The sequence below is a fragment of the Oncorhynchus kisutch genome, unplaced genomic scaffold (genome assembly GCF_002021735.2).
Source record: "Oncorhynchus kisutch isolate 150728-3 unplaced genomic scaffold, Okis_V2 Okis01b-Okis20b_hom, whole genome shotgun sequence".
NCBI lineage: Eukaryota > Metazoa > Chordata > Actinopteri > Salmoniformes > Salmonidae > Oncorhynchus > Oncorhynchus kisutch.
Genome location: NW_022261978.1, coordinates 11,577,175 through 11,589,674, shown reverse-complemented (window position 1 = coordinate 11,589,674; position 12,500 = coordinate 11,577,175). Strand labels below are relative to the sequence as shown.

The 12,500-nt window shown below is 46.5% G+C and overlaps 1 protein-coding gene across 1 annotated transcript in view; it reads left to right on the top strand.

The window, feature by feature from the left end:
* The window catches only part of gna12a (guanine nucleotide binding protein (G protein) alpha 12a), a 51,358-nt gene extending 40,962 nt beyond the window's left edge, over window positions 1–10,396 (top strand). The window contains exons 3-6 of the mRNA XM_031811509.1: window positions 6,959–7,009; window positions 8,564–8,764; window positions 8,953–9,159; window positions 10,134–10,396. Coding sequence (XP_031667369.1) covers window positions 6,959–7,009; window positions 8,564–8,764; window positions 8,953–9,159; window positions 10,134–10,295 — 621 coding nt within the window. The 3' untranslated portion in view covers window positions 10,296–10,396. The remainder of the gene's footprint in view (window positions 1–6,958; window positions 7,010–8,563; window positions 8,765–8,952; window positions 9,160–10,133) is intronic.
* The last annotated feature ends 2,104 nt before the right edge of the window (window positions 10,397–12,500 follow it).

Below are 12,500 nucleotides of genomic sequence, written 5' to 3'. Positions count from 1 at the left end.
ATGTTCATTTTTAAAATTTTTAAATTTTATTTTACCTTTATTTAACTAGGCAAGTCAGTTAAGAAAAAAATCTTATTTTCAATGACAGCCTAGGAACAGTGGGTTAACTGCCTGTTCAGGGGCAGAACGACAGATTTGTACCTTGTCAGCTCAGGGTTTTAACTTGCAACCTTCCAGTTACTAGTCCAACGCTCTAACCACTAGGCTACCCTGCCGTCCCAGAATACAACACAGACCCATTACAGACAGAACCCCTTCCTCTCTTTATTGACACAGACCCATTACAGACAGAACCCCTTCCTCTCTTTATTGACACACAGACCCATTACAGACAGAACCCCTTCCTCTCTTTATTGACACACAGACCCATTACAGACAGAACCCCTTCCTCTCTTTATTGACACACAGACCCATTACAGACAGAACCCCTTCCTCTCTTTATTGACACACAGACCCATTACAGACAGAACCCCCTTCCTCTCTTTATTGACACACAGACCCATTACAGACAGAACCCCTTCCTCTCTTTATTGACACACAGACCCATTACAGACAGAACCCCTTCCTCTCTTTATTGACACACAGACCCATTACAGACAGAACCCCCTTCCTCTCTTTATTGACACACAGACCCATTACAGACAGAACCCCTTTCTCTCTTTATTTCAGGATTGTGATGAATCAACATCAACACAAGTTCATTAGTTTAACAATTTTAAACAAGTTTAAACACTTCACAAGAGTCATCACTTCAAAATGTGTAAATAAAGCTAACTGTTATGTAAAGATGAGACATCTTAGTGTAAACAACACTAGATCGTTGACTTAGCAACAAGTAGGTTATTATTACTAAAGCGGCATATCAGGAAAACAACAAAAACTCCATTCCAGAGGTGGCCAACCCTGCTCCACTGATCTACTGGCTGAGTAGACTTCTATTCCAGAGGTAGCCAACCCTGCTCCACTGATCTACTGGCTGAGTAGACTTCTATTCCAGAGGTAGCCAACCCTGCTCCACTGATCTACTGGCTGAGTAGACTTCTATTCCAGAGGTAGCCAACCCTGCTCCACTGATCTACTGGCTGAGTAGACTTCTATTCCAGAGGTAGCCAACCCTGCTCCACTGATCTACTGGCTGAGTAGACTTCTATTCCAGAGGTAGCCAACCCTGCTCCACTGATCTACTGGCTGAGTAGGCTTCTATTCCAGAGGTAGCCAACCCTGCTCCACTGATCTACTGGCTGAGTAGACTTCTATTCCAGAGGTAGCCAACCCTGCTCCACTGATCTACTGGCTGAGTAGACTTCTATTCCAGAGGTAGCCAACCCTGCTCCACTGATCTACTGGCTGAGTAGACTTCTATTCCAGAGGTAGCCAACCCTGCTCCACTGATCTACTGGCTGAGTAGACTTCTATTCCAGAGGTAGCCAACCCTGCTCCACTGATCTACTGGCTGAGTAGACTTCTATTCCAGAGATGGCCAACCCTGCTCCACTGATCTACTGGCTGAGTAGACTTCTATTCCAGAGGTGGCCAACCCTGCTCCACTGATCTACTGGCTGAGTAGACTTCTATTCCAGAGGTAGCCAACCCTGCTCCACTGATCTACTGGCTGAGTAGACTTCTATTCCAGAGGTAGCCAACCCTGCTCCACTGATCTACTGGCTGAGTAGACTTCTATTCCAGAGGTGGCCAACCCTGCTCCACTGATCTACTGGCTGAGTAGACTTCTATTCCAGAGGTAGCCAACCCTGCTCCACTGATCTACTGGCTGAGTAGACTTCTATTCCAGAGGTAGCCAACCCTGCTCCACTGATCTACTGGCTGAGTAGACTTCTATTCCAGAGGTAGCCAACCCTGCTCCACTGATCTACTGGCTGAGTAGACTTCTATTCCAGAGGTAGCCAACCCTGCTCCACTGATCTACTGGCTGAGTAGACTTCTATTCCAGAGGTAGCCAACCCTGCTCCACTGATCTACTGGCTGAGTAGACTTCTATTCCAGAGATGGCCAACCCTGCTCCACTGATCTACTGACTGAGTAGACTTCTATTCCAGAGGTAGCCAACCCTGCTCCACTGGTCTACTGTCTGGCTGAGCAGGGTTCTATTCCAGAGGTAGCCAACCCTGCTCCACTGATCTACTGGCTGAGTAGACTTCTATTCTAGAGATGGCCAACCCTGCTCCACTGATCTACTGGCTGAGTAGACTTCTATTCCAGAGGTAGCCAACCCTGCTCCACTGGTCTACTGTCTGGCTGAGCAGACTTCTATTCCAGAGTTGGCCAACCCTGCTCCACTGGTCTACTGTCTGGCTGAGCAGGGTTCTATTCCAGAGGTAGCCAACCCTGCTCCACTGATCTACTGGCTGAGTAGACTTCTATTCCAGAGGTAGCCAACCCTGCTCCACTGATCTACTGGCTGAGTAGACTTCTATTCCAGAGGTAGCCAACCCTGCTCCACTGATCTACTGGCTGAGTAGACTTCTATTCCAGAGATGGCCAACCCTGCTCCACTGATCTACAGGCTGAGTAGACTTCTATTCCAGAGGTAGCCAACCCTGCTCCACTGATCTACTGGCTGAGTAGACTTCTATTCCAGAGATGGCCAACCCTGCTCCACTGATCTACTGACTGAGTAGACTTCTATTCCAGAGGTAGCCAACCCTGCTCCACTGGTCTACTGTCTGGCTGAGCAGGGTTCTATTCCAGAGGTAGCCAACCCTGCTCCACTGATCTACTGGCTGAGTAGACTTCTATTCTAGAGATGGCCAACCCTGCTCCACTGATCTACTGGCTGAGTAGACTTCTATTCCAGAGGTAGCCAACCCTGCTCCACTGGTCTACTGTCTGGCTGAGCAGACTTCTATTCCAGAGTTGGCCAACCCTGCTCCACTGGTCTACTGTCTGGCTGAGCAGGGTTCTATTCCAGAGGTAGCCAACCCTGCTCCACTGATCTACTGGCTGAGTAGACTTCTATTCCAGAGGTAGCCAACCCTGCTCCACTGATCTACTGGCTGAGTAGACTTCTATTCCAGAGGTAGCCAACCCTGCTCCACTGATCTACTGGCTGAGTAGACTTCTATTCCAGAGGTGGCCAACCCTGCTCCACTGATCTACTGGCTGGCTGAGTAGACTTCCATTCCAGAGGTGGCCAACCCTGCTCCACTGATCTACTGGCTGAGTAGACTTCTATTCCAGAGGTAGCCAACCCTGCTCCACTGATCTACTGGCTGAGTAGACTTCTATTCCAGAGGTAGCCAACCGTGCTCCACTGATCTACTGGCTGAGTAGACTTCTATTCCAGAGGTAGCCAACCCTGCTCCACTGATCTACTGGCTGAGTAGACTTCTATTCCAGAGGTAGCCAACCCTGCTCCACTGATCTACTGGCTGAGTAGACTTCTATTCCAGAGGTGGCCAACTAGCTAGATCAGCTGTAGCCAAAGCAGCCTACTGTAGCCTGCTAGCTAGTTAGCAGCTCAGTGGTGTCTACAAAGTGGCCTACTGTAGCCAGCTAGCTAGTTAGCAGCTCAGTGGAGTTAGCCTATAAAGTGGCCTACTGTAGCCAGTTAGCAGCTCAGTGGAGTTAGCCTATAAAGTGGCCTACTGTAGCCAGCTAGCCAGTTAGCAGCTCAGTGGTGTCTACAAAGTGGCCAACTAGCTAGATCAGCTAGCTAGTTAGCAGCTCAGTGGAGTCTACAAAGTGGCCTACTGTAGCCAGCTAGCTAGTTAGCAGCTGAGTGGAGTCTACAAAGTGGCCTACTGTAGCCAGCTAGCTAGTTAGCAGCTGAGTGGAGTCTACAAAGTGGACTACTGTAGCCAGCTAGCTAGTTAGCAGCTGAGTGGAGTCTACAAAGTGGCCTACTGTAGCCAGCTAGCTAGTTAGCAGCTCAGTGGAGTCTACAAAGTGGCCTACTGTAGCCAGCTAGCTAGTTAGCAGCTGAGTGGAGTCTACAAAGTGGACTACTGTAGCCAGCTAGCTACACCGTTTAAAGTTTAATTACTTGAATATGTTCTCCCGCTGCTTCTGTTTTATGGGTCCTTAGAAACTAAATAATGGGCCATTTTCGAGATATTTTCAGTGGTAGCAAAGCGGCCGTGTGGGCAGGAGGACACAAAAGGAAAATGGGTTTGTCACCAGAGCGGTTTAGAACGTGACCTTTGACTTTACCAACGTAATTCAGTTTCAATCAAATATAAATCGCAGACTTGTCAGCAACACTTGATAATTTGCGCTTGAAAAACTAGCAACAACACCAACTACCGGGACGGTGGTCAGGTGATTCACACAGCAACCAGCAGCCGTTCTAGAAATGTAACATCTAATCAAAATCTGAGAGAGAGAGAGAATCTGTTCGCTGTGTTTTTACACCAAAACTACATTCTCCAGATGGTGGTGTGGCAAAGTGAGACTAGAGTGTAGTGTCTCTGTGTGTGTGTGTCTGCGTATGTAGTCTGTGTTAATCTCCTCAACGCTGGGAATTCCCCCTCTCCCCCACTCCTGGCCCCTCCCCCTTTACGTTGGCGGACTTTGTTTCCTGTGGCGGTGACATCACAGGTCAGCCGTTGGGTCATGGGGTTGCGTTTCCTGTTTGGCACGGCAACGTAACGGTTCACGTCCGTTCGTCCAATGGGGTCCGTTTTAGAACACTACTCGGTGACAAATTATGATTCATTTATAAGACAAGTTGGAATCTCATTTAGAGAAGAAGACAAACTGACATTTACAATAAGACCAGACCAGAGCCCATCAACTAAATGAAAGACGGATTGAAAGAAGAATCGTTTTGAAAAGAGGAGTAGTTTTGGAAAGAGGAGTAGTTTTGAAAAGAGGAATAGTTTTGAAAAGAGGAATAGTTTTGAAAAGAGGAGTAGTTTTGGAAAGAGGAATAGTTTTGAAAAGAGGAATAGTTTTGGAAAGAGGAATAGTTTTGGAATGAGGGCTAGTTTCTGTGTGTGGGGGAGGGAGGACAAGGGGGGGTGGCTGTCTCTCTGTCTGGTTAATCCCTCTCTCTGTTTTCACACACACAGCTGTTTCCTGGGGTGGTGGATGTGATTGAGGTTGCAATGTACCAGACTGAACTATCATACTAAATAACGTTAAACATCCTGTTTGGCTCAGTCGGTGTGGTGCATGTAAGACCAAAGGTCGTGGGTTTGGTACAGCCTGGGGACACCTATTCATAAAATGGACCAATGACTTTGGATGAAAGTGTCTGCTGAATGGCGTAAATGCTTCATAGAACCCCTGGAACGCGTTCAGAAGCTGATCCTGGGTCTGTTTTAGTGTTGTTCCCTTCAGAGGCATTGGGAGATTGCTTCATAGATCCCTTGGAACGCGTTCAGAAGCTGATCCTGGGTCTGTTTTAGTGTTGTTCCCTTCAGAGGCATTGGGAGATTGCTTCAAAGATCCCTTGGAACGCGTTCAGAAGCTGATCCTGGGTCTGTTTTAGTGTTGTTCCCTTCAGAGGCATTGGGAGATTGCTTCATAGATCCCTTGGAACGCATTCAGAAGCTGATCCTGGGTCTGTTTTAGTGTTGTTCCCTTCAGAGGCATTGGGAGATTGCTTCATAGATCCCTTGGAACGCGTTCAGAAGCTGATCCTGGGTCTGTTTAGTGTTGTTCCCCTCTTAGAGGCAGAACACAGGGTCATCACACTTTTATCAGAAAACATTGCTCTCTTTCTTACTCCCTCTTTCTCCCTTTCTCTCCCCCTCTCTCTCTCTCTCTCTTCTTCTCTCTCTCTCTCTCTCTCTCTCTCTCCTCTCTCTCTCTCTCTCTCTCTCTCTCTCTCTCTCTCTCTCTCTTTCTGTCCCTCCCTCCCTCCCTCCTCTCTGTCTGTGTCAGGGTTGAGTTTAATGATCAGTTTTGTTTGTTTGAACATTGTAGAGCATTCTAGAAGCCTCGGTGTCAACGTCGTTTCACACTGGACACACACTGGTTGAATCAACGTCGTTTCGCACTGGACACACACTGGTTGAATCAACGTCGTTTCGCACTGGACACACAGTGGTTGAATCAACGTCGTTTCGCACTGGACACACAGTGGTTGAATCAACGTCGTTTTGCACTGGACACACAGTGGTTGAATCAACATCGTTTCGCACTGGACACACACTGGTTGAATCAACGTCGTTTCACACTGGACACACAGTGGTTGAATCAACGTCGTTTTGCACTGGACACACACTGGTTGAATCAACGTCGTTTCGCACTGGACACACACTGGTTGAATCAACGTCGTTTCGCACTGGACACACACTGGTTGAATCAACGTCGTTTCACACTGGACACACACTGGTTGAATCAACGTCGTTTCGCACTGGACACACACTGGTTGAATCAACGTCGTTTCACACTGGACACACACTGGTTGAATCAACGTCGTTTCGCACTGGACACACACATTGTTGAATCAACGTCGTTTCGCACTGGACACACACTGGTTGAATCAACGTCGTTTCGCACTGGACACACACTGGTTGAATCAACGTCGTTTCGCACTGGACACACACTGGTTGAATAAACGTCGTTTCACACTGGACACACACTGGTTGAATCAACGTCGTTTCGCACTGGACACACACTGGTTGAATCAACGTCGTTCCACATCATTCAAATGAAATTACATTGAACCAACGTGGAATAGACGTTGAATTGACGTCTTTGCCCAGTGGGAAGAGTGTTTGTTGTGTGTGTGGTTGAATTATATAGCAAACACTTTCAAAGCTTTCAGCATGTTGTGTCCAATGGAAAAGCTTTCAGCATGTTGTGTCCAATGGAAAAGCTTTCAGCATGTTGTGTCCAATGGAAAAGCTTTCAGCATGTTGTGTCCAATGGAAAAGCTTTCAGCATGTTGTGTCCAATGGAAAAGCTTTCAGCATGTTGTGTCCAATGGAAACAATGGAATAAAACGTTTAATTACGTCAAAACGACTGTTGTCTCTTCCTGTTCACAGAGTGAGTCTGTGAAATACTTCCTGGATAACCTGGACCGGATTGGCCAGCCGGTGAGTGGGCGGAGCTTCTTTACCTTTAACATTTAATGTCAGAACCTCTGGCCACACCCCCCCATCTGATAGTATTACTGACTATGTAATTACATTATTGTTGAATACTGTTGTTGTACATAAATACTGTACATAAATACTGTACATAAATACTGTACATAAATGCTGTACATAAATGCTGTACATAAATGCTGTACATAAATACTGTACATAAATACTGTACATAAATGCTGTACATAAATACTGTACATAAATACTGTACATAAATACTGTACATAAATGACAAACAAAAACAATCAAAGAGCATGATAATATTACTGTTCTCCTCCTCTCTCTCCTCTCTCCTCTCTCCTCTCTCCTCCTCTCTCTCCTCTCTCCTCTCTCCTCTCTCCTCCCCTCTCCTCTCTCCTCCCCTCTCCTCTCTCCTCCCCTCTCCTCTCTCCTCCCCTCTCCTCTCTCCTCTCTCCTCCCCTCTCCTCTCTCCTCCCCTCTCCTCTCTCCTCCTCTCTCCTCTCTCCTCTCTCCTCCCCTCTCCTCTCTCCTCTCTCCTCCCCTCTCCTCTCTCCTCTCTCCTCTCCTCTCTCCTCTCTCCTCCCCTCTCCTCTCTCCTCTCTCCTCTCTCCTCCCCTCTCCTCTCTCCTCTCTCCTCCCCTCTCCTCTCTCCTCTCTCCTCCCCTCTCCCCTCTCCTCTCTCCTCCCCTCTCCTCTCTCCTCTCTCCTCTCTCCTCCCCTCTCCTCTCTCCTCCCCTCTCCTCTCTCCTCTCTCCTCCCCTCTCCTCTCTCCTCTCTCCTCTCTCCTCCTCTCTCCTCTCTCCTCCATCCTTCCATCCCTCTCTCCTCCATCCTTCCATCCCTCTCTCCTCCTCTCTCCTCCATCCTTCTGTCCTCCTCTCTCTCTTCTCTCCTCCATCCTTTCATCCCTGTCTCCTCCTCTCGCCTCCATCCTTCCATCCCTCTCTCCTCCATCCTTCCATTCCTCTCTCCTCCTCTCTCTCTTCTCTCCTCCATCCTTCCATCCCTGTCTCCTCCTCTCGCCTCCATCCTTCCATCCCTCTCTCCTCCATCCTTACATTCCTCTCTCCTCCTCTCTCTCTTCTCTCCTCCATCCTTCCATCCCTGTCTCCTCCTCTCGCCTCCATCCTTCCATCCCTCTCTCCTCCATCCTTCCATTCCTCTCTCCTCCTCTCTCCTCCATCCTTCCATCCCTCTCTCCTCCTCTCTCCTCCATCCTTCCATCCCTTTCTCCTCCTCTCTCCTCCATCCTTCCATCCCTCTCTCCTCCTCTCTGCTCCTCTCTACTCCTCCCCTCTCTCCTCCATCCTTCCATCCCTCTCTCCTCCTCTCTGCTCCTCTCTACTCCTCCCCTCTCTCCTCCATCCTTCCATCCCTCTCTCCTCCTCTCTGCTCCTCTCTACTCCTCCCCTCTCTCCTCCATCCTTCCATCCTTCCATCCCTCTCTCCTCCTCTCTCCTCCTCTCTACTCCTCCCCTCTGCTCCTCTCTACTCCTCCCCTCTCTCCTCCATCCTTCCATCCCTCTCTCATCCTCTCTCCAGAACTATATCCCTAGTCGGCAGGACATTCTGTTTGCACGGAAGGCGACTAAAGGAATCGTAGAACACGACTTTATCATAAAGAAGATTCCGTTTAAGATGGTTGATGTGGGAGGTCAGAGGTCACAGAGACAGAAATGGTTTCAGTGCTTCGACGGAATCACGTCTATACTGTTCATGGTGTCATCATCCGAGTACGACCAGGTAGGCTACAGACAGACAGACAGACAGACAGACAGACAGACAGACAGACATATGAGCAGGTACACCCACCCACCAGACCTGAGTATATGAGGTGCGGATGTAGCTGGGAGGTTTTGGGGGTGAAACCACATCTTCAGTTTTACGTGAGTCAAGCGGAAGGGAGACATTTCTCACCTCCTCTCCCATAGGTTCTGATGGAGGACCGGAGGACCAATCGGCTGGTAGAGAGCATGAACATCTTTGAGACGATCGTGAACAACAAGCTCTTCCTCAACGTGTCCATCATCCTCTTCCTCAACAAGACTGACCTGCTGGTGGAGAAGCTAGGCCAATCTGACATCGCTAAACACTTCCCAGAATACAGGGGAGACCCTCGCAGGCTGGAGGATGTACAGGTAGGATTTAACACACAGGACCTACAGGTAGGATCTAACACACAGGACCTACAGGTAGGATCTAACACACAGGACATACAGGTAGGATCTAACACACAGGACCTACAGGTAGGATCTAACACACAGGACCTACAGGTAGGATCTAACACACTGGACCTACAGGTAGGATCTAACACACAGGACCTACAGGTAGGATCTAACACACAGGACCTACAGGTAGGATCTAACACACAGGACCTACAGGTAGGATCTAACACACAGGACCTACAGGTAGGATCTAACACACAGGACCTACAGGTAGGATATAACACACAGGACCTACAGGTAGGATCTAACACACAGGACCTACAGGTAGGATCTAACACACAGGATCTACAGGTAGGATCTAACACACAGGACCTACAGGTAGGATCTAACACACAGGACCTACAGGTAGGATCTAACACACAGGACCTACAGGTAGCATCTAACACACAGGACCTACAGGTAGGATCTAACACACAGGACCTACAGGTAGTATCTAACACACAGGACCTATAGGTAGAATCTAACACACAGGACCTACAGGTAGGATTTAACACACAGGACCTACAGGTAGGATCTAACACACAGGACCTACAGGTAGGATCTAACACACAGGACCTACAGGTAGGATCTAACACACAGGACCTACAGGTAGCATCTAACACACAGGACCTACAGGTAGGATCTAACACACAGGACCTACAGGTAGTATCTAACACACAGGACCTATAGGTAGAATCTAACACACAGGACCTACAGGTAGGATTTAACACACAGGACCTACAGGTAACACATACAAAGGTAAACACACAAACACACCTGACCAGGTACACACAATCACACCTGACCATGTACACAAACACACCTGACCAGGTAAACACACAAACACACCTGACCAGGTACACACAAACCCTCAAACCTCTTCTCTCTCTCTCTCTCTCTCTCTGCAGGCGTTCCTGGTGCAATCGTTCAGTCGTAAGCGGCGTAACCGTGGGAAACCTCTGTTTCATCACTTTACCACGGCGATCGACACGGAGAACATCCGCTTTGTGTTCCACGCTGTTAAAGACACCATACTGCAAGAGAACCTCAAAGACATCATGCTGCAGTGATACATTATACACACACACATTATACACACACACACATTATACACACACACATTATACACACACACATTATACACGCACACATTATACACACACACATTATATACACACACACACATTATATACATACACACACACACATTATACACACACAACACACATTATACACGCACACATATTATACACGCACACACACATTATACACACACACACACATTATACACACACACATTATATACACACACACACACATTATATACACACACACACATTATACACACACACACATTATACACACACACATTATATACACACACACACATTATACACACACACACATTATATACACACACACACATTATATACACACACACACATTATATACACACACACACATTATATACACACACACATTATACACACACACATTATATACACACACGCACATTATACACACACACACACATTATACACACACACACACATTATACACACACACATTATATACACACACACACATTATATACACACACACATTATATACACACACACACATTATACACACACACAGACACACATTATATACACACACACAGACACACATTATACACACACACACAAACACATTATATACACGCACACATTATACACACACACATACATTATATACACACACACATTATACACACACACACATTATATACACACACACAGACACACACACACACACACATTATATACACACACACACACACACATTATATACACACACATTATACACACAAACACATTATATACACACACACACACACACATTATATACACACACACATTATACACACACACACATTATATACACACACACATTATACACACACACACATTATATACACACACACATACATTATATACACACACATTATATACACACACACACATTATATACACACACACACAGACACACATTATATACACACACACACACACACGTTATATACACACACACAGACACACATTATATACACACACACAGACACACATTATATACACACACACACATTATATACACACACACACACATTATACACACACACATTATATACACACACACACATTATATACACACACACATTATATACACACACACACATTATATACACACACAGACACACATTATATACACACACACATTATACACACACACACATTATATACACACACACATTATATACACACACACATTATATACACACACACATTATACACACACACACATTATATACACACACACACATTATATACACACACACATTATATACACACACACACATTATATACACACACACAGACACACATTATATACACACACAGACACATTATATACACACACACACATAGATTCTAGACACACACGTTATACACATACATACACACACACACTAACATTATATTTACACACATTATACAGGTATTATATAGAGCCCCCCCCCCCCTGTGTTTGTAGATTATAGAACCACTAGAAGGGAGGATTTCCCCTTCTGAACAGCGGTCCATGGTGGATAGACCAGACCGGCTGCCATTTTGGTCTTCTGTGGACCCTTGATGGACTGGATGTTAGAGTCACCTGCTCCGGAAGTTCTGCAGTTGTTTCATGACGTCGGCCATTTTACATCGACTAGATGGAATTTGCCGCCATTTTGACAGTTCTTGTGGATTTTTAGAACTATATCCGTTCTAGAATTGATCTGTTCTAGAATTTATATTTCTATGACCTGAGTAACCACTGCACTGAGAAGCAGACAGACAGTCCTCCTGAACTCTGGACTCTGACCTGTGGAATAGTCAATAGGTCAATACGGGGTCATTATCTGTGGAACCCTGAGAGGTGAAAGGTCAAAGTGGCCTGACCTGTGACCCTGGGGATCGTAGTGGATTATGGGAACTGCAGTCTCAGGACGAGGAAGACTCTTAATGACATCACTGATATGATGACATTGTGGATGACATTATCACAGCAGGAGACCAATCATAGGACTGAGAACTCGTCTAACTTCTTCTTCTTCAGCCCTTCCTTCTGATTCTGTTACATCAGAGATAGTCAGAGACAATAAATAGAGGAGTAAGAGTTGGTAGAGAGAGAGACAGAGAGAGAGACAGAGAGAGACAGAGAGAGAGACAGAGAGAGAGAGAGAGAGAGAGACAGAGAGA